General features: G+C 36.0%; 1 protein-coding gene across 8 annotated transcripts in view; it reads right to left on the minus strand.

Annotated features, from left to right (window-relative positions):
* Positions 1-22,426, minus strand: part of LOC140138510 (TBC1 domain family member 5-like) — a 142,003-nt gene that overhangs the window by 52,860 nt on the left and 66,717 nt on the right. For all 8 annotated transcript variants that reach the window (XM_072160790.1, XM_072160468.1, XM_072160399.1 and 5 more), the window contains one exon: positions 8,637-8,769. In XM_072160790.1, coding sequence (XP_072016891.1) covers positions 8,637-8,758 — 122 coding nt within the window. In that variant the 5' untranslated portion in view covers positions 8,759-8,769. The remainder of the gene's footprint in view (positions 1-8,636; positions 8,770-22,426) is intronic.

Raw genomic sequence — 22,426 nt, forward strand, 5'->3', positions numbered from 1 at the left:
ATCTGGTCACATACTTTTAGGCCTATGAACTCATGCAGCTATGTCAAATATTTTTGGCCCAATAGTTTGGCCCCAACAGCAGCATTGCCATTGGTCATCAAAGGTGAAAATGCATGGCAGATATATATGAATGAATGATGTAGTATGGTGGCGCAGCCCACACAAACACATGTATGATCATGAAGAGGCTGGCTTGCAAGCCTGCAGACACCAAAGACATGTTTCAATCAATATGTAGGGCTTCCAATTTTCCTTTGCTGCATTAGTAATAACCAAAGGTAAAGGGCAATAGTCCTCCCAATTTAATTTACCATGTGTTCCCAGTGGTTAACAATATTACACCAAGTAATTTCTCTAACACTTAATGTAGGTCAAATTTAGGAGTATATGGCCACATCTGAGACCCTCTTTCAGTCTGAGACATGATTTTTCATTTCAATGTAATTAAGGTAGTACTGACCAATAAATATCAACAAAGCCTAATTCAATGAAAGACATTATTTCGGGGGCTGATAGCTGTGTTCAGTAAGTGCATGGTAAGTGCAAGCTGTGTTTTATACACTATACTATTAGTAGATGACAAAATATATTGCAGTATGCTATGATAGATAAGCATGAACTGCTTGTTTTCATTTTAAGGCAGTTTCACATCAATGAAAATGTCAGTGTGTTAAATTCACCATTTTGAAACAAAACATTTTATAACCAGCCTTTTTCCGGTATAAAGAATAGGATGTGAGAGAGTTGAAAGCATTTAAATTAGGTTCCAAGTGTTGAAAAAGGCAGGTGGAACATCTCAAGAAAAATCAATATTTCTGCTATTTGGAGATATTTCATACTATTTTAGGAGCGTTAAATTGACAATTGCCATCACAATTATTATGCATCGCCATGTGTAAATTTTTCCAACATTTGCTTGCTTTGCTGTAAATTGAAATCAGTATGAATGAACTTAAATGGATACCAAATGATGTAAATTGGTATGAGTAAATGAAAAGCTATCTAGCCATGAATATTCATTATTTATTTACTCATACCAAATATCTCCCAAATATCTAACAGTGGCATCTTGGTTGTGATATAATGAGTGAATCAGATCGGTCACATGCTCGGAGAACCCCATTTCTTTCATTATTCTCAATAGCTGCCTATGCCGCAAACAATCAAATGCCTTTGAGTAGTCAATTGAGTAGTCCCTATTTTTCTCCATTTAATTCCTCAAATTGCCAATTTGGCTTCTTGTCCCTATTCCCCTTCTAAAGCTAGCCTGCTCTGGTGGTAACTCATTCTCAAGATGATTTCTAATTCTCTCAGCAATGATATGGAGGAGGACTTTACTAGCATGTGAAATTAAGGTTTAGGGTTAGGATTAGGTTAATGGATAATGGCTAGGGTTAGGTTAGGGTAAAAAAATGTAAAAATGTTGTGATGCTTATATGAAGGTAATACCCTTAAAGACATCAAAATTGATAACTAACCAGAGTTGATCATAACCTGCACAAAATGATGGATAGGGTACCATTGTGAATTGATATTGATGTTATACAACTTGAAGGTCATGTTGGATGTAGATTCATCATCCTGCTATGGATATGATAATTATATCCCGGAAAAAGTAAAAAACTACAGAAAGCCTTTTCTTGGTCTGTGATGAAGAGTTTAATATATTTTTACCAACACATAATTATATAGACCTTGTGGTTTTGCTTATTTTTTCGCCGTGATCATAACCGCAACAGTGGGGGTGTTATGGTTGCAGCCAGAGACTCTCTCCAACCTACTAGGGCTCCGGAACTTGAACATGATAATCTCGAGCTCATATGGACCAAGATCACATGCCGCAAAGGAACATTGCTTTATGGTACTCTATACTGCCACAAAAAATCTAACTTTGCCTTTTTTCAATGATTTAAATGAATGTGTTGAAAAAGTTCTTGAGCATGCCAGTTCATATTTTGGCTGTGTTGCTCGTCGGTGGCTTTAATATTGATATTCCACATACACAACCATCTGGGAGATTCTCAGAAGGATTCTCCAGCAGCTTCCCAACCAAACAGCAACGTATAAAAATGAAATGACATGAAATGATAATGAACAAATAATAAAATCTAAACAGGTCCTTTGATATTACAAAGCAAAACAATCCACATTTCAGTAGCTATTGCATATTCAGATTTTGCTACAAGTCTCCATTTTGGTAAAGCACTTCACAATCACCAGGCAATGTGAATCCAATCTAATTTAGGTCCTCCCTAAATTTTCAGATATGTTACCAAGGGACAAACAATTAGTGTTTCATCTTTCATCTCTGTTTTAGGATATATGTATACTTTGATTACCTCATAATCAGCGGGCCTTATAACATCGCCGCCATCACAGATTGATATTAAAATATTTTATTTTGAGAATTGTCTTGTGATATCTCGCAAGAAGCATTACGAATTATTAATTCAAGTCCTATACTTTGTCCTCTTTCTTTAACACACAAAATACAGACCAGACAGGTCCACTAATAGCACTCTTAACATGGATCTACTTTTCGGCGTAGTGGTAAAAGCCTAACATTTGCTGCCTATTACGTGCTGATTAAACTATAGATCTAGATCAATGAACCAACATCTTCAACACCAAACCTTTTTCAATCTATCATAAGTAAAATGTCAGTCAATCAATCAAATAAATAGAATAATAGAACTTATAAAACGCAAGAGCCAAATTAAAGGCTATCACAACAATTCACTCAAATAGCATTGCTTGAATTTTGTTGCTTCAATATTTTCTCCCGACTCCTGCAGCTATCATTTCATTAACTATTTTCAAAAAGGTCAACAATGTCTATAAAGGGCCTCCACACTTATCAGACATGAAATCAAAATTGAAAATGTTGATATGCAGGTTGATGTTTATGTTGCCCTGCTTTGCTTGCTATCATTTTAATTCAATTCTCATTCAGTACAAATAATTCATCTTTGTAGCAACCATGAGCTGTAATGGTCTCATTCTCAGTGACGCAGTTCATTCAACAACCATTGACATTCTGCGTGTTTCTACTGAGGGCCAAATTCCGTGCTGTGCCGGGTCATACCGGGTAACAAGCCCAGTAGAAACGATCTGGGTAATCGGTTGCCGTGTCATGCCGGGTCATGTGCTCGCCTTTCGTGATCCACCTCTTGAGGTGGATCATGCCGAATCAAAGCGTGTAATCCGCGCAGTAGAAGCGAGCCATGTGATCGGTTGCGGGTCGAGGTCATGGGTGTTGCAAAAATAACGCGATTTATATTCTACTTGTATAGCCTAGGCCTATAATGTAGTAGGTTCCTTCTTTTTGATATTATATACACTGGCATGATGTGTGACTGGCATGGACTTGATGAAGTAAAATGGATATGACTTTACTTAGTCTAGGCCTACTTCTTTATAGTTAAGGAGTTGGTTATATTTTGGCTGTAAATTAATTATCATAATAGCCAATTACTAGATCCACTGGTAAATTAATGCAATTTGTATTTTACGAAAACACTAAATTGTGATTGTAGGTCATATGCCATGAGCTGCCATGCGTAGACATTTAAATTTATGATACAACGTTGAACCGTCAAATCTGTTTTCCGTACTTCCGGTTTACAGGACAAAAATGCCGTGCATCGTGCGAGACACGGCTTTCTGGTCTCAGTAGAAACAAGCTGGGTAACGGTGGCCGGATTATGATCGGTATTTTGTGCCCGGAAAATAGCGGGTCAAAAAGCCGTACGCTCAGTATAAACACGCTGATTCATAGCTCACAAACTGACCTCAAATTGTGGACTATGAGGTTTTTGTATGATTTTATCTGTATACAGAACAGGGTCCTGCCGTCCTTGCAGATCTGGGTATTTGAGATCCTATGTGTGCATAGTGATAATAATAAGATGATATAGTTAAGCTGAATTTATATTTGACCGCTTGTGCAGAAAAGCGATTCTTACGCATAGTGTTTACTTACATTTTCAGAGTGTTGAGCCTATCAATTGATACAAATCGCTGAGGCAAAAACAATGTCACTTTTGCAAGTTGAAGAAATCTCAACTCCTGAGCGATGTTGCTTGACACATAAATGCATCTAAATGCATCGACTAATCATTTCCTCCAACTGGATCTATTATTTTGCTAATTTATTTATTTTTCTCGATCATTAACTTTCAGAAATGAATTCAGTGGATTCAAAACAACAATTATAAATGGATATTCTAAAAATGTATTTTGTGACCTTTTGAATATTTTAATTGTCGTCTGCAATCGTGATCACCGCGATAAGTATACATGCAAATTTGGCGATTCCATTGCTTTGCAAAAGCAGTGCATCTCAATCGCTCGGAGACTGAGTATAAATTCAGCTTTACTTTTCAGCTCAATTTCAAATTCAAGCTAACATTCAATGCGTTCAGATATTCAGGATTAGGTTATAAATAAACTTCACCCTGTGGAGATTTCCCTTGTGTGAATCTCTGAAATCATATCACAAATACAACTTGAGTTGTCAACATTGGGATTCACAATCAGATATATTTCAACATAAGATCAGGAAGACTTTCTATTTGACTAGACCATTGATTGATGTGCAAAGTTGATGCATATTTTAGCGTAAATCCTGACCTATTTTAGCAAATAAAAACTGCATTTAACATTTTGGTAAAAAAGTTTGATAAAAAATTAAGTTAACTCTACATATTTAATCATACCCCGGCCATTGTTTACAACTACAAGTACATATGTGATGCGATCAAGCAAAATCAGTCGGAACTCGGAAATATTAAATTTTCAGTTTCTTACAGGATAGTAAAAAGCATTTACAAAGCTGCATTTTACAGAAAACCCCATTGAAATTGAACAAACAGTTCCAAAGATATGAGTAATTAAAGAGTTTCCAAAACAAAAGAAAACATAAGGAATTATTTCCTTTGTTTGGCTATATCTCAAAGTCAATATTTCCGAGTTCCGACTGATTTTGCTTGATCACATCACATATAACTTAACATTTTCACTCATTTCTCTGGCAAACAATTTGCTAAAAGCATCCTGACAAAGGCTCTAATTCAAAGTATCCTGATCCAATTAGGAGAGTGGCTATGGGAATACAGCCAGTCCTCATGACTACAACAAGTGAACATGTTCCCAATTCTACTGTAAAATATATATAGTAAAAGTTCTCATATAAAATCCTAACTATTTTTATAGCAGTGACGTTTCACATCCTGCATCCTTGTTCAGAATCTTTTTCATTCTCATGTTTTCTCAATCTGTTTTTATATAAAAATTGTTTCTAATGGAAAGTGACTTGTCATTTTATCAAATTTACACAGTTTCTAATTTAGCATTGTATATAGGGCACTTTAAATATACAGAGGGACTTCACATACTAGTGGCTATGTGACGAATAAACTTGCCTGTTGCAGGAAAAGATCAATGTATTTTCACCATGCCAGCCACTAATAGTTTCCAATGTATTTTCCTTCATTAAATTTGTACCTAGCAGACTAGGTACTTCACACTGCTTAATTGTTTACAGGTTAACGACTGCGAATCAGTTGTTTTGAGGGTATTATGAAATGTCTAAATATTGTGCTTTAGAACCAAGGAATATCCGGAGGGATGCAGCCCCGAGGGATATTGCGAGGTCCAAAGAAGCTCATTCAGGAGTTCATTAACTTCACACTCAGAAGTGTTATTATCCCATTAGGTGACGGGAAAAACAACCCCTGTTTTACGGGCCTGACCGACTAAGATTTTTTTTTATTACTTTTTGCTGAAATCATGTAAAATCAGCAGTTTTGAGTCCAAAATTTATTGATTTTGACTGAAAAGTTTTGAAACAAAAAATCAAAACATTTTCAAAGAAATCCTGACCTCCAGACTCTACAGAAATGCCTTCTTATCTGGCCATTTTTTTCTTCAATTCAAGCTACTGTACAAGTGACCATTTTCATGCATTTTTTTGTGTTTTACCAATTTTAAACTGTTTCACCTGTACAGGATTCTAAGCTTCCATAATTTGAACTATACATACATGTAGAAGGAAAATATTTTAGTGTTACTATTTTTGCGCCTGCTGTTTGAAACAGGAAAATTGCAAAAATAAATGTCGCATGAAAATGTCTAGTTTTACAGTACCGTACTCAACATTGACAAATGTATGGCTAATGGACATTTATTTTTCTTTAGAAGTCACACTCCTTAGCCCATAATTCAGCTAGAGAATGCTAGATTTTATCATCTGTTGATTGACCATGCACATATGCTGCTGTCTACAGTAGACAGCTCTATATTGATTTATCTTTGCACTTAGCCAAAGGCTATGGAGAAGACGCTGCATCAACAAATGCACACATCGGTTTAACACTGTTGGCTTGCTAAGGACAAGATGGGTCAATCTGATTCCTTGGGGCTATTTCTTATGTGAGTGGGTACCTGGTCAGGTAGGGAGCTATGTACACAGGTAGGGAGATTTCTTGGCACACTAATAGTGCTCAATCAATGACTAAATGTATCAAAATATCAGTCAAGTAGAATGAAAAGTTCTGCAAGGACAGGCTTGTCAATTGGAAGTACAAGAGCTGTCTGGACTTTGAGCCACTCATTCTATTACTATATTGCTTAGGTATACAGGTAGGCAGGCAGACAGACGGACAAACAGACAGGTAGATTACAAGTAAAGAATAAAGTACTAGAACTGAATGATTCTTCTGTAATAAAGCATTACTTTTGGGCTCTGTTGCTTTAGTATACTATATCCAGAGAGGTTGCGTCAGCCTCGTGCGAACCTTGCGCAAGTTTGCGCTCGGTCTGGTCACTAAGTCTGTGAGTGCCTCAGACTGCGGCTACCATAAGTACCGCAAAATGGTTTCAATGTAGCTGTGCTTTGTGCATTGTACCCCCGGGATTCGAACGCTGGGTATATATGAGTTAGGCTGATTGTGTCATCGCATCACATGGAATGCATGCATGAGCAGTGGTTTCAATAAAGAGCTTTAGCGAGACCTGGTTGGGTTAGGGTTAATGAGGACCGATTGTTCTCTTGCACATATGCCTAACATACCAAGTTACCACAGCATCATGTGCCCTTGCATTTACACAAAAGATGGTCCCCTATACCTTGATTGAGTTTTGGAAAGTAGCAGTGACAGATGCCAATTTGATGCAGCACTTTTTGTCCCAAGCACAACATGGACTAGCTGCTTGTGGTTTGTATCTCTCTGCTGGGAGGAAAATTTTGACATCCAGGCCCTACTCTACCATGTTTGGCCGAGTAACAGCACAAGAACATGGTCTTTGTGCCAATGTAAATTAGTCATTGTGCAAATCTGAGTTTATTCTCATGGAGTACTCATAATAGGCTGAATTCTTGTCGTCAACAACTGCACAAGTTATGTAATACTTGTAAGTGAACATTACCTACCGAGGGCGATAGTCTGTACCTAGTCGCTTTTGCAGAAACAGCGAATCACGCACATGCTCAGTATGCAAATATGCGTGAAATTTGGTTTTTCTGCAAAAGCGATCAAGTATAAATTTTCAGCTTTAGAAATGACTAACAATTGCGCATTCAAGTTGGTTTTATTAGCCAACCCAACACACATTTGTATTGGTTCATTCAACCATTGAAGTGCTTTCAACTTTTGTACTGGTTCATTCAAGCCTTCCCTCCCAGTTTTTCAGTGTAAAGTGCCTCTGGCCTTAGAACAGTCAGAATTAATAGGTAAATTTTCACGGGAAAATTTTCTGGACACGTGACACCCATGGGCGCAGACATATTAGCATTATGGAATGTGACCCCGAGCACAGCGGGTGTTCTTCCAATGTATTTGAATAGGAAGAATTCCTTCTTTAATGCAAAATAAGCTACTTGTCGCAAGTTGATAATGTTATGGTAAGAGTTTCCGTAGATCAATATTTTTTTCCGTAGATAGATATTTTTGAAATTACGTTTTGATGATATTGTGAAAAAATTAAGATAACATAATATTCAATAAATTTGCAATGCACAAATTTCTATCAAAATTGCGCTCAAAAATACTATTCCAATTCAAAATTACCAAGACTTGAATAGCGAGGTCACCGCCGGGGGTCAGAGATCAGGCTCGAGGTTACACTCACATTGATACGCATTGGTCACGTGTACAGAAAATTTTCCCGTGAAAATTTACCTATTAATGTTGACTGTAGAAAGGGAAAACTAGTGCTATATGGCCAGTCCTAAGGCTAACATGGACTGATTGGCATTTACTAATGGATCAGCTGTTTGATTTTGAAACTTAAAGTAAGCTACCAGTGTCTCCTACTAATCTGCAGATTCTTTATTCTCATCTAAACAATTCAGGAATGCAAAGCTTGTAAAAAGTCTGATATCTCCCAATTGCACATGAGGCAAGAGCCCTTCTGCTGTGAAGGTTAAAGAGACTTGTGGTGGAGGAGTGGCAAACTCTCACAGTAAGTTATGTACCTGCAGATTGTGTGGTTTACCTATAAAGTATCAGTATCAGAACCTTTATTTTCCTCCAGGCTATCTATATATGGATGTTTACGCTGCAGAAAGAAGGACTGATACAAGTAGGATTATCATAGACCAACAAGACAGACGGACAAACAAACAAACAGCTTACCTATATGAAGTAGAGGTACTAGAACTGAATGAGCCTTCATTTTCCTCCAGGCTCTCTAGTGATGCTGATGCTGCAGTCAGAGGGTCTGTTACCTCTATTGTGTCATCTCTGCTCTGCTGCATCACCAAGCGACCTGTACAAACAAACAGAAAGATGAATTATAAATTTGTAGTTTAAAGTCTTAATACAATGAAATTAACAAATCAATAATACAATGATTGACATTATGCATTATGTGAAACATGAGAAAACAAGCGAAATTAGAATGCAACCATGTTTACAAAAAGCAAAAATGTACACAACCATCCACAGATCATAACAGCCAATGAAAATATTGTGAAGATAATAAATGCAAATCATAAAAGCATTTTTTCAGCATCCTAATGATTGACTGACAGATGAACCTTCACATATGTTAGGGAACAACCCAAAAGTTCGATGAAGCCCTATAAACGAAAGTCCTTTCGTTAGAAGGCTAACCCCCTCCCCCCTCCCTTCTAACGTAAGTTTTCAAATATCGAAAATTCCAACCCGGATTCATAGGATACAGGACCGTCGCTATGGTGGATGGGGATGTGGAGGAGTGCAACAATGCAATGATATTGATCAAGTTTATGGAAGAAACCAATATTCTATTTTATTTTAAAATATTTTTCTTCATACCTTTCTGGGCACGAAAAAAAATACGACTTGCTGGATTTTCAAATAAAAAAGAATCAAGGTGCGGTACAGCTGATTAAAAATGAACTTACAAATATTATTGCAGGTTGCGAGTACTGCACTCTAGTATATTGATTTGAAATTACTTCGAAGCAACCACTGTAAAATGTCAATATCGTACTTCAGAAAATACTCAAATTTATATATTAAATCCTTTAAAAAGATCAACTTTGACCGATGTTATAACTACTTTTTTACAAACGTAATTGACCCCTTCCCTCCTATGCCTCCTTAACGAAAGGACTTTCGTTTATTATAGGGCTTCATCAAACTTTTGGGTTGTTCCCTTAAGGATGAAACTTTTCAGCCATGAAGGTTTATGTTTCCGGTAATGTTTACTTCAAATGCTGACGTGGGAGTCAATAATTGGGATAATCAGCTTAATCTAAATCTCCTCTCTTTTCATCTTCTCTGATTGAATGTAGGAATTGCTTGAATCTGTGGGATTATCTCACCTAACAATGACAGATATAAAATCATCAATCTGATCGCTTTCTTAATTATGTTAAACGTCGTCTTTCATGTAGCATTCTGACACAGATTTAGCATTATTATTATATATTGCAATTGTCATTATAATTTTGTTATCGCTGAGCCGACATTTAATGCCGCATAATAATAGAAGTTGGTAATAAAGAATATCTGAAGGCCAGTTTGCATTACCATGGACTCACTCAAATGGTGGTCATAGACCACAAACCTAGCTGGGGCATGTTGGTGTTTTGGAGGTATCTGACCCCTGCAAAATGTTCCAAAAATGTTCCCCTGGTCATGAAGTTTGTTGTCACCACACCGAGTTTGAGTACCATACTCCTTATAGATGCCCAGAAAATTTAATTATATGATTTGACCCAGATAACCTTTGACCTGACCCCTGAATAGCGTTCCAAAATGTTCCCCTGGTCAGTAAGTTTATTGTCACAGAGTTTGAGCCCTGTAGGCCTACCCCTTCAGATGTTATAGAACACCTTCTTGGCATTTCGAGATAGAGACCCAAAATAGGAATATTTACCAGAGTCTTATGAGGAGTAGCACCCCCGGTGGGGAAATTATTTTTTTATTATATTCTGTACTTTTTATCTTTTTCATTTGACCCCACTGGGGGTCATATCTTCTTGGAATTTCAAGATATGAAAAGGACCCAGGTCTAACGAAGAGTGTCACCCCGGTAGGAAAAATTACTAATCGGGTGTCATAGCGTCTTGGATATTAATCACGCTTAAGAAACAATAATTCTATTTTATTTACAGCAACCACTGTAAAATGTCAATATCGTACTTCAGAAAATACTAAAATTGTACAATTATATATTTTAATATACATTATAATTGTAAAATTTTAAAAATCCTAAAAAAAGATCAACTTTGACCGATGTTTTAACTACTTTTTTACAAACGTAATCAGACTTTTTGACCCCCTCCCTCCCTAACGAAAGGACTTTCGTTTATAGGGCTTCATCGAACTTTTGGGTTGTTCCCTTAGGGCAGGCTGTTGCTCCAGACAGTCCTCAGTTCCTGTTGTACTTCTTCATGTTTTAAGTTCTGTATGTGGTTCTTTTGATTTCTTTCTTTCTACTGAATTTTCTCATTTGTTGTTTTGTTCCACTACGTAATAAATTATGCACCACCAATATAGTTACATGTAGTGAGCGCAAGTATTATGACTGAAATACCTTTATACATTGCACCACAACCTCTGCATTCAAGAAGGAATACCGCAGCAATATCAACATGCTATAATGAAATGAAATGAAATGAAGGTATCAGGGCAACATGTGCTACATGGTGATTGACTTGACACATTTATGGGGCACACTGGCTTGTCCCATTTATGGCAAAATGCCACAGCAGGTTGTTTGGCTACAGATATATATCAGTATAAATGAAAAGCTAATGAAGTTACATCCAGATATTGAAAATATCTACCATGATGTTGAAGCTGGCTTGATTTGTATTAACTGCATGTGTTTTTAAAGCTGTTAATGCAATGTGTTAATGTGAAATGTAACATGGCAAAAAAGAAAAGAAAAAAATTCCCTTAAAAGGGAAAGCCAGCCTCAATGTAGAAGAGGTCTTGTAATTAGTTTTGGTCAATGTGAAAGGCATTTTAGGATCACGCTTACATCTACATGACAGTCCACCAAACCATCAACGATGAGAACATGCACACTGAAACAGCAGAAAACATTAATTCCTAATCTCATGTCAACTCTTTTAATTCATTACATGTACTCCAAATTGTTCTGGTCTGTTTGTTTTGTTGTTGTTGTTGTTGTCGTTGGTTTTTTTGTCTTTTCAGCTTTTTACCCACGATATCTCAATTTCCAATTTTGTAATACCAGAACTTACGAACTCAATATCTTCGCTTAGGAATGTCCGATTTCACTGCTTTCGATATATACACTGCCGGTTTGAGTTAACTTACATGTACATTTTATTTTAAAATAACTTAATTAATTCGCAATGTATAGTTTAAGCCTACTATATTATAATAGATAGTGGCCAGCACATTTATAAAGGACTGGTTACTCACTACAATCTTCACTCTTAAACTGTGTTTTTCTGAATGTGCTGATCATGTTGATTGCTAGTCGGAAACTCCTGCATGAAGCTATGGACATGGCATCTTACATACTCCATTCTATAACAGTCTGCCTAGTGCCTTGTGTGTTTTCTCTTCAATCATTTTGTTGAATGTAATTTTATGAATCAAATAGTTATGTGTCATTTTATTTATAATAAAGAAGTTATTAAATTAATGAAGTAAGACAATTTATTTATCTATAAGTGCATGTCAAATGGGGTACATTGTTCAATACTATATGCATAAATTATGCCCATATTATAGCTAGGCCCTAAAAACTTTATTTTGCATCGGATTTTTCCGTTGAAAAGACAAAACTGATGTTTATGATAGCAACCATTTTCATCAATAACATTTTGAGTCATTTTTATCCATAAAAGCGACACAGGATATGATAGATAACTACTTTCACATCAATATGGTCCATATGATCACAGATTGTTGAGAATCTGTGATATGATCCGAGGATATGATGAAGATTTTGATTCTATAGATCTGTTATCAACATGATATCACGCTGTTCAGTGGTCAAGGAGTAAGGACCCCGGTCAAGGACACTGATATGACATCATAGGTGATGTCAGATTTTCTTCTGCTGACCATATGATGCTATATATATTAACTATTATTGTTACATTTAGGCCTTTAAACTTTTAAAGTCATAATTAATTAGTTCAAACATAACTTTGGTAATACTCACTCGTTTTCGTTCAAAAAAAAAAAAAAACATACTTACTTTTCCTAACAAATCGAATTAAAATATTTTTACAAAAATTTAACCACAAAAAGTAAAAAAAAAAATCATTCCAATACCACTAAAATATAATCTCTTGAGTAAACTGACCCCAAACCTGAACAGGTACCAGCCCCGAATGGGCTGGCGAAAATATTCAGAGCAACGGGGAGGCTGGCACATGCAAAAACGTATTGGCTACAATATTGAGCTAAGCTGTATAACAAGCACCTTAAGATAACAGGATTGAATGATTGCTTGCATCAGATGCATACAAAAAAACAAAAGTCTGCTGTCTCTAACAATGCAAAAAAAAAACATTGGCCCTAGTCTATTATAAGGCCAAGTAAAATAAAATAAAAGTTTCTCGTCCCCGCCCGCCTCCTTTTTGGCCGCCGCCTCCTTTTATTTACTATTTACTATTCAAAACAAAAACAAAAAAACAAAACAAAAAAATCGATTTTTTAATTTTTAATTTGTATTTATTTTATTTCATTTTATTTTTTTTATATTTTTTTTAAAAAACGTTTTAAACTGTTTTTCCTACCCTTGCACAAACTCTAACCCACCCCCAAACCTTACTACATGTATACAAACCAACCCAAGCTCAACTAGCCAAACACCCTTGCCCCAACCCCCAAAAGGGAATTAGGGATGAAATTGAATTCATCCCAAAATCGGACCTATATTTAGCTTTTAAACTTAGTAAATGCATGAATATATTAATTAAGTTTCAATTACTTTATTTAGCCTCATCTCATCAAAATGGCAATTTTTATGGCTAATTAAAGGAAGGAGAAACCTTCCACATAATTTTGGAAATTTAAAAAAAAAATTCTAAAAATACCCAAAAAATACAATCAAGTGCAAAAGCTTTTTTCTTCTGGGTAAGAATTTTTTCTTACATGCAACAGCTTTTTTCTTGCAGGTTAGAAAAGGTTAGATAAATAGGCACGTGCATGCATTTTGTATATGATGACCTATTTATTAAATTTCTAACCTGCAATAAAAAAGCTGTTGCATGTAAGAACAAAATTCTTACCCAGAAGAAAAAGCTTTTGCACATGAATTTAGTTTTTTGGTATTTTTAGAATTTTAGAAAAAAATTTAAATTTCCAAAATTATGTGAAAGGTTTCTCTTTTATTTTGTTAGCAATAAAAATAACAATTTCGATGAAATGAGGCAATTTTTTTTCATTTTGAAATCAATTTCTGTATAATACACTTTTGGTGGTAAGGACAAGGGTTTTGGATTATGTTCAAGGTTAGTTGGGCTTGGGTGGGTGTATATTTGGGGGGTGGGTGTATTTGGGGGTGGGTTAGAGTTTGTGTAAGGGTAGGAAAACATTTTTAAAATAAAATAAAAAAATGTTCGGTATCGGGTTTCGGTATTGATTTCAAATCGATATAAACCAGGAAATTCTGAATATCGAATATGCCTATTATCAAACTGAACAAATGTACATTTTATTTGTTTCTGAATTTTGAAACATGCTTAGCAAGTGGACTAAAAATGATACAAATCATTTCTTTTGTCATACATTGCATCAGTATACTGAAATAGCACAATATCGGTGATTAAATATATACATTGAACAGCCATATTTAGCATGGTGGCCATCTCGGAAAAAATAGCAAAAAATTGAAAAATAGTAAATAGTAAAGCCCTGCCTCCTCCTTTTTTGAAAAAGTCCGGACGAGAAACTTGTTTCTTTTTTTACTTGGCCTAATCAAAGTCAAAATTAAAAAGACTTGTTTGTGTGATGTCAGAACAAAGGTGCAGCATTATTGGTTGCTGATCTGCGCAGTACGGCATTTTCAATCTGGTTAAAGGGGTACTACACCCTCGATAAATTTGTGTGTATTTTGCATTTTTCTCAAAAACTAATAACACAGTGATAACAAAAGTTACGTATATTATAGGGGCAAGGAATCCAATTACTACACTGGAATTTCACTGACACAAGACAAGCGGTTCGTTATTTATGATAAGAAATAAGGTACCGCTAGGATGTACCTCATTTCCTATCATATATACTGAACCGCTTGTCTTGAGTCACTGAAATTTCAGTGTAGTAATTGGATTCCTTGCCCCAATAATATACATAACTTTTGTTACCAGTGTGTTATTATTTTTGAGAAAAATGCAAAAATAGTCACAATTTACCACAGGGTGTAGTACCCCTTAACAAAACATAACTTCATAAGCATACTTGTCTTTGGAATTTTTTCTTGAATTATAAACAATATAAAATAACCCATGGCTGTCCATTGGCAAAATGCAGCCTTTAAATGCCTCGGGAAAACTGTAAATGCTGGTAGACAAGTTATAAAATACAGCCAACTGTACCAAGCTGCAACAGTGGACCAGTTGTTGAAGTGCTAGCCCTGGAACCGGAACCAATAATAGTGTTTTGTGATGCACTGAATGGCTTCAACTGCGACTTCACTTCCGAGGGCAACATCCTCCTTGCACACCTTGTGTCATGCTTGTGGGACGAGGAGCAGGTCCTGCACACGCACCCCTACCCGGTCACCCATACAAAGCGAGATTTACATACACTTATACGCACTGCAAAGCGAGGATAAAAAAGAAACATGCATAAAGACCGAGGAAATGTGCATTTCGCATTAGAAATGAGGAGCCTGCTTATACACCCCCTATATACCCCCCCTCACTACGTCAGAAGCATTATAAACGGCATCCTCGCTATGTTTTTGTTTGGTTCCTCGCTTTGCACACCCACACCCCTGCTATACTTAAAATGGTTTCAAAGTTGGGCCCCCTATACTTTCAAAATCATTCTGCCAACCTGCTATTCAGCACACTGAACCTGGAAATATGTAGATGTATAGTGCCTGCTCTTCTGTGATCTTATGATTAAAAAACATTACATAAAACACCACCACCAAATTTCACAAGGACTTCCTTCCAATGCTTCTCCACCGCAGTAAAATGACTTTTGACACAAATTGTATGCAATGCTCTTTGTACTAATTGCTCAAAACAGTTATAATCATTTTCAAGTTTTGGTTTAGTTTTGACTTCATGAAGTTGGGAAGATCAACTATGTGCCGCTTCAAAAAATTAAGTGAAATATATATAGGACACCAGAAGAAAGGAGTAACACATTAGAAGAAAAGAATTGTGCACAAAAGCAGATTTGTTTACCATGTGTCTTGATAAACATGGTCATGATGAAGCTGAAACCCAATATGTTCCGGTCAGTTGAAGATTTTTCAAATCCTCTCTAAATCTCATCTAAATAATTAAGTGCATTATACTGAAATAGAACCTTTGAAAGATGTCACTAACATTATGTGTACACAATCCAGGCTGGTCATCCATATAATGCGATTTCCAGTCCGGACTGAAAGAAATGAACACCCTTTATATAAATGTGATGTGCCCTGGTAAACATGAAATCCATTTACAATCCCTGAGGACAAAATTTCAATTTCAACTTGTTGTGGTCAATCTGTTCTACATGTGCTGATATGGTTTGAAGTAGCCTTACAGGTGGAATGCAATTACACACTGGTTGCCTAGCCCTTACGCTATTACACTATACAAAACCATACAGCACGAAGCTACTGCAAGACCATCCAATATAGTGTAATCCTGCCAAACTACTTTGAAACCATTGGCTGGATGATGGTCACATGTGTGGCCTCCAACCCTTGGTATGGTGGTCGGCACCCAAGGAGTCGGTCGCTTAGATAGTTGTGCTCGAAAAAATTCTATAGGGGTGCTTATTACGGAAGAAACACTAATTAGGTCCAATATGGCAAGTACAATCATGTACAATAAAGATAAAGGTTGTGCCAGATATAACAAGGCTCACAGACAAGTACCCATCTCTTCTTCCTTGGCCGTTGGGCCAGACTCCTCAGCATAACCTACTGTGGGAGATTGCCACTCCTCAATCACAACAAGTCTCTTTATCTTTCATAACAGAATGGCTCTTGCCTCATTGCACAACATGTTGAAACCAGGGTTTGAACCAGCAACCTTCAGCTTATTATTGGAATTCAATGTGCCTTTTCTCTTTCACATGGACTAAGGAGTTTAGTTGCATTGTGACTAGTATGTCAACACAATGTGCAGAACAAATTTATCCATCTATAGAACTGTTTTTTATATTTTAAATGTTGATATCTCCAAGAATATTCGCCTCTCTTTAGCCACTGGATGTTGGGTCTTAATTCCCTTCATCACTGTAATTTTCTGCTCTATACCACTATCCATTCATGCTAGCAGTTCTGTATCAACTCAGTAGTTGGGTGTGCTTTTTGAGACACTCTGAATCAATTGATTTGCCAATACTTTCTTGTTATTTCCCTTCATAGCAGAATGGCTCTTGCCTCATTGCACAACATGATGTTGAAATTGAAACCAAGGTTTGAATCAGCAACCTTCAGCTCATTATTGGAATTCTATGTACATGTTGTCTTTCACGTGGACATGAAAAGGAGTTCGGTTGCATTGTGACTAGTATGGTAACAAAATGTGCAGAACAAATGTATGATTATGTATCCATCTATAGAACTTATTTTCATTTCATTTCATTTCATTTCATTTCATTTCATTTCATTTCATTTCATTTCATTTCATTTCATTTCATTTCATTTCATTTTAAATGTTGATTTCTTCAAGAATATTAATGCCTCTCTTTAGCCACATTGGATGTTGGGTCTTAATTCCCTTCGCCACTACAATTTTCTGCTCTATATCACTAACCATTCATGCTAGCAGCTCTGTATCAACTCAGTATTTGGGTCTGCTTTTTGAGACACCCTGTATCAATTGATTTGCCAATACTCTGTTGTTATTTCCCTTTTGCCTGGAGCCAGTTTAACTGTATACCCTAGGTCTGTCTGTTTGCTTTCGTTTGCTTGTTCTTTCAAAATGATCATGAGAAAAACTTGAAGAACACAGACTAATATACCCTGCAATAAGAGAGAATTATCTTTCATTCCCTCTACCTCAGGCACAAATTGACATTTTCAAAGAAAAATCAGAGAACGTAATTTACCTAAGATTAACTAAGAATTGGGTGACTTAATGATTTTACGAACATGTTTGTTGACTGAAAGAAGCAGATTCACCTGCACTATAAAATTGGGTCACTTGTAATATACTATGTATATTTATGTCTTCATTAAAATCAATTGATATATGCCCTATCTTATATTCTATGTCAGTACTTGTAATGCCTACTTTTAAGCATTATCACTAATGCATGCACAAAATGTGGTATTTTATACGTGGATGTGACTTTTATCCCAGAAGACTAATTTGACAAATTGAAAAATTTGTCTTATCTTTTATGCAGAGCAGCAAGCAGCGTTTCAAGTAATATGACAAATGGCATAATTGATTAATGGATCTAGAAAGTGCTTCAGTCTCAATTTCAAATTTCAATAGTTTGTGGCAAGCTTCATACAGCCGGAGAAATGTGTCTTTTATTCTATTCTACTTATTTTTGTGTTATATCTCAGTAACCTTTAGACAGCAGCAATTTAGAAGATATTCATGGTTATGTAGAAGATGAGCAATTAGAGAATCTCTGTTAATTTTTTATGAAATATTTAACATTTCTTCAAAACTCTGAATACTAAAAAAGTGAATTTATTGATCTGTGACATATGTCTTTTTGACATATCCTGCGACTACATACTTTGAGCATGGGCCTCATTGACCAATATATACATCCATCAACAGCTTCAAATCCATATTGTTTGGGCATGTCATGGTTAGTACAAAAGTAATCAGCTAGACAGCCTAAGAGATACATGTATGCGATGACATGACTGGTCATGATGGACTACTCCATGACAAACCAATCCCAAATGGCCGGAGTTCACTAATCTATTCTGTCGGTCAGCATTGCGTCACTCGCGATAGATCGCTGCATCCCATTGGTTGTTTTTTGCTGAGATTTGGCTGTTCCATCTTGCGCACTTCAACACAAAGGGGACACTTACCATTGCACTCAATGGGGAAATCACAAAACATGCCATATAAAAATAAATGCCTCTTGATGAGTTTGATTTCTTCAAGGAGAATAAACTCCCAATAATTACTACAGGAGAAGCAAATTGGTATTTTCTATGAGGAGAAAATTGACTGGAACTGAAATGCCCTGTACAAACCAATAGGGATTTCGCGAGGGTGTCCCCTTTGACAGTCGTGAGAAATGGGTGCACTGGATGGAAAAACCCCAACCGAGAGAATATGCAGATTCATGAAAGAGTTAATATTCCTAAGATTTCTGATCAGCTACGTAAAAGCATAGATCATCTAATTTAGATGATCTATGGTAAAATGTTTACAGCTGTCAAGTCTGATATTAATTCTAATTAATCAATGTATACATACAGAACACCGACTATAATATATGCAGACGCAGCTGCACAATATGTGCAAATAGTAAATTGATACTGTCTACATATCACGTCTGACAATAAATTACTTAAAGCCATATTATAACATTTTCAAACAAAATAGATTAGCATTTATTTGCCATAAAATGTTAGCTTTTACTGTCAGATATATCCCCTTTTATTTTTGAGCCGAACAACTAAGGCAAAGCAAAGAAAATTGGAATTTACTACCAGCGCACATGTCGCCAATACGTACCACTCCTTCGGTCATGTTGTGGTACGATCCTTTGTTGTGTATATCACCGTCCCGCATGCCGTGTAATGCGTACTGTGTGTTATGAACATCATGCATGCGTTCGACTAATAATTCCATCGTAATAATAAAGCGCCGGTTCCGGCGTTTTATTCAAAATTTGACATGACCTTTGACCATGGATGACCTAACAAATGCAAACCTGAGCTTCCTTGGCCAAAGTTACACCCACTCACAAAGTTTGAGCTCCATTATATAAGCAATTTGAAATTTTTACATTTTTTGACCTATGACCTCTTAACCGTAGGTCTGACAAAAAGGTCACCGTGAAAACTTTTGTTTGTTAGTCCAAGGTCCACTCACCCACCAAGTTTGAGCTCCATAGAGGCAATTTAAAATTAGACTTCAATTGGACTTGACCCGGTCATTGACCTTTGACCTTAAAAATATAAACTGGTTCTTTCTCATATCAAGCTGCACCCACCCACCAAGTTTGAGGAACGTGCGACCCCTAGTCTCAGAGAAAAGGTGCGGACAGATACAGAGAGACAGACAGAGATCTGGTGAATTATAGTAAGATGATTTAGTTTGAAAATTTGTTGTGGCAGAGATGTTGCCTGTTGTTGTTGCATTCAGCAGTGTGTCATGTTTATTAATGTGCCTTGAGGATTCTGACCAAAGGCTAGAGAAAATCTTGGACGTGATGGGTCTGCACGTTTGTAATGTCTTGTAAAGTGTAATTTAATAACCACATGTAAAAGTTGCTAGCAAAGAAAAACTATTTATGACCTGTTAAATTGTACACCCGATGGTTAAATGTCATCATTTCAATGTAATTGCATAGCATTCACACTGTCATATGCATGGGCATGATATGACACCTCCTGTATTGTGACTTGTGTGACCTTTGAAGGGATGAGTTTACTGCCTTAATGCTCTGCGTGCTAGCCATGCGCTTCAATGGAAAAAGTTCAAGTTTTGAAATATTTTCTCAAAATATCAAGAGCTATCTTAAGAACTACTGAATCAATACTAGGCTTGTTTGTACTCATTTTAATGCATTTTTCATGCTGATTCCAAATATGGTCATGAAAATTTACATTTCTGAAATTTTTGAATTTTGAATTTTTTTTTAAAACTTGTCGTCTGCAGTCGACACCCGCGTGAAGAGAGTTAAAACTTCCAAAGGGTGACAAAATTGGAAACAAACTCATTACCATGTATATTATGTAGGTTGAATCTACAAAAATTCATCTTTTTTTAATTCACCATAACAGTGCCAAAAGGAACACATTTTTATTGTTGAAACTGTAACATATTCAAATAATGCACTTTCAGCTCAAAAGTGTTGTGGTTGTTAAGATATAGGCATGAGAATTTTCATTTTTTTTAAAGAAATTCTCTTTTTTTTTTGCCACATTTCCGCATTTTTGTTTCCGTGTAGCCTGTTTTGAGCCTTTTGCCATATTTTGTGCTCTTTTTCCTTTTTTTTTTCAGAATTTTCCTTTTTTTTCATTGAAATGTATTCTCATGCATGTCTGAAGATAAAATAAAAAGTGACCCTGATGTTGGATAACCAGTGTAAAATTTATTTACTAAAAAAATATGAAATTAAATGATGCAGTCAAATGAAAATGAGGATAAAAGTGCACCTTCTTGTAAACTTCATTCTGGTGAAGTCATTTTTGGAGCAGGTTAACTAAGTAACTTAGCAATTTGACCCATTGGAAATGCTGCCAGTAATCCAAGTATGTATACTGTATATATAACAAGACCAATGGCATAATGGCATCTATTTAGCATGGTTGCGCTTCTAAGGTAATATGAAAAAAATTAGCATATATCTATTTGAAAGAAGAACAGTGTATCATTTAAATTGTAGCATAATATTTGACATTCTGCTAGAGCATACATCCAGTCAATTTGGTAACTGCTGGTCCAGCAGCAGTGTTTGAAATTCAAAGCAATTTTTTATTCATTGCATCGTAGGCTATGAATAGCTCTCTGGCATTGCCACATGAGGATGGTATTAATTACACATTAGAGAATCACCAGGAGGAAGTGGTAACCTTATGGAGATGCCATCACAATGTCTTACCTACCTGCCCCATATTGGTAGATGGCAAAGTTTTAATGGAATTTTATTCTTGGGATTGAGATTTAAAATGAACAGTTTTTTATTCAAGTATTTCATCAAAATACTATTATGGAGTGCAACTATATGCACAATGTACAACAAAATTAGGAAAACCAGGAAATATGGAATAGGAATATGCGAAGAATCTTAACATGCAAGGTGGTTATGGAGTTAGAAAGCAACCATGCTCACATATAGCACTGGATGTAGCAGACATGCCAACTAGAAATTTTCAGTGTTTGTTATATGAACGTTTGGATTTTTTCTTCGCCAAAAAATAAAGTCCTTTGCCTTAATAATAATGAAACCTAGGTGATATACCATTTACAAAACCCTGTTTAATACTGCAATTTTGAGAATCTCTACTCTAGATATTATATTCATCATAACACAATTTTAGAGCAATATTATCTGTTCGGATTCTGGCAGTACGATACTCTTGTTAGAAGTCTTGCTCCAGATCTTCCGCTAACCCAATTTTTTATATGCTTCAAGGCATGATCAACCTATTGCAGAGTAGAGTAATTTGCAACCACATTGACTCCTTTTGAAGGTAAACAAATACTCAATCGCCTTTTTGTGGCATTTGTCAAAAACTTTTTATGATCCAGAGAAAGAAAAGTCTGCTTTTAATTTTGAGTATTAATTTGTGATAACTTGTTTTAAAAAGAAGTAACCATTAATCATGTAAATCATAGAGCAGAAGAAACAAATATTATACTAGAAATTTATGTGAGGAACCTTATTTTGCCATGAAGTGTGTGTGCCTTACTTTTAATATTCAAATGCTCATCCTAGTTGGACCTTCTTAGGAGAGCGCAAACTTGAAAATGACTTTGTGTATTTGTTATAAATATGCAGTTCTGATGCCTTCCGATAGGAATGCAATGAACATCATTCGAACCTAACACCTATTAATTTATATCTAATGCTCTTCTCCAGCATGCCTATGTGGCTCAGTTGGCTAGAGCATCGTG

The sequence above is a fragment of the Amphiura filiformis genome, chromosome 1, assembly GCF_039555335.1.
Source record: "Amphiura filiformis chromosome 1, Afil_fr2py, whole genome shotgun sequence".
NCBI classification, from domain to species: Eukaryota; Metazoa; Echinodermata; class Ophiuroidea; order Amphilepidida; family Amphiuridae; genus Amphiura; species Amphiura filiformis.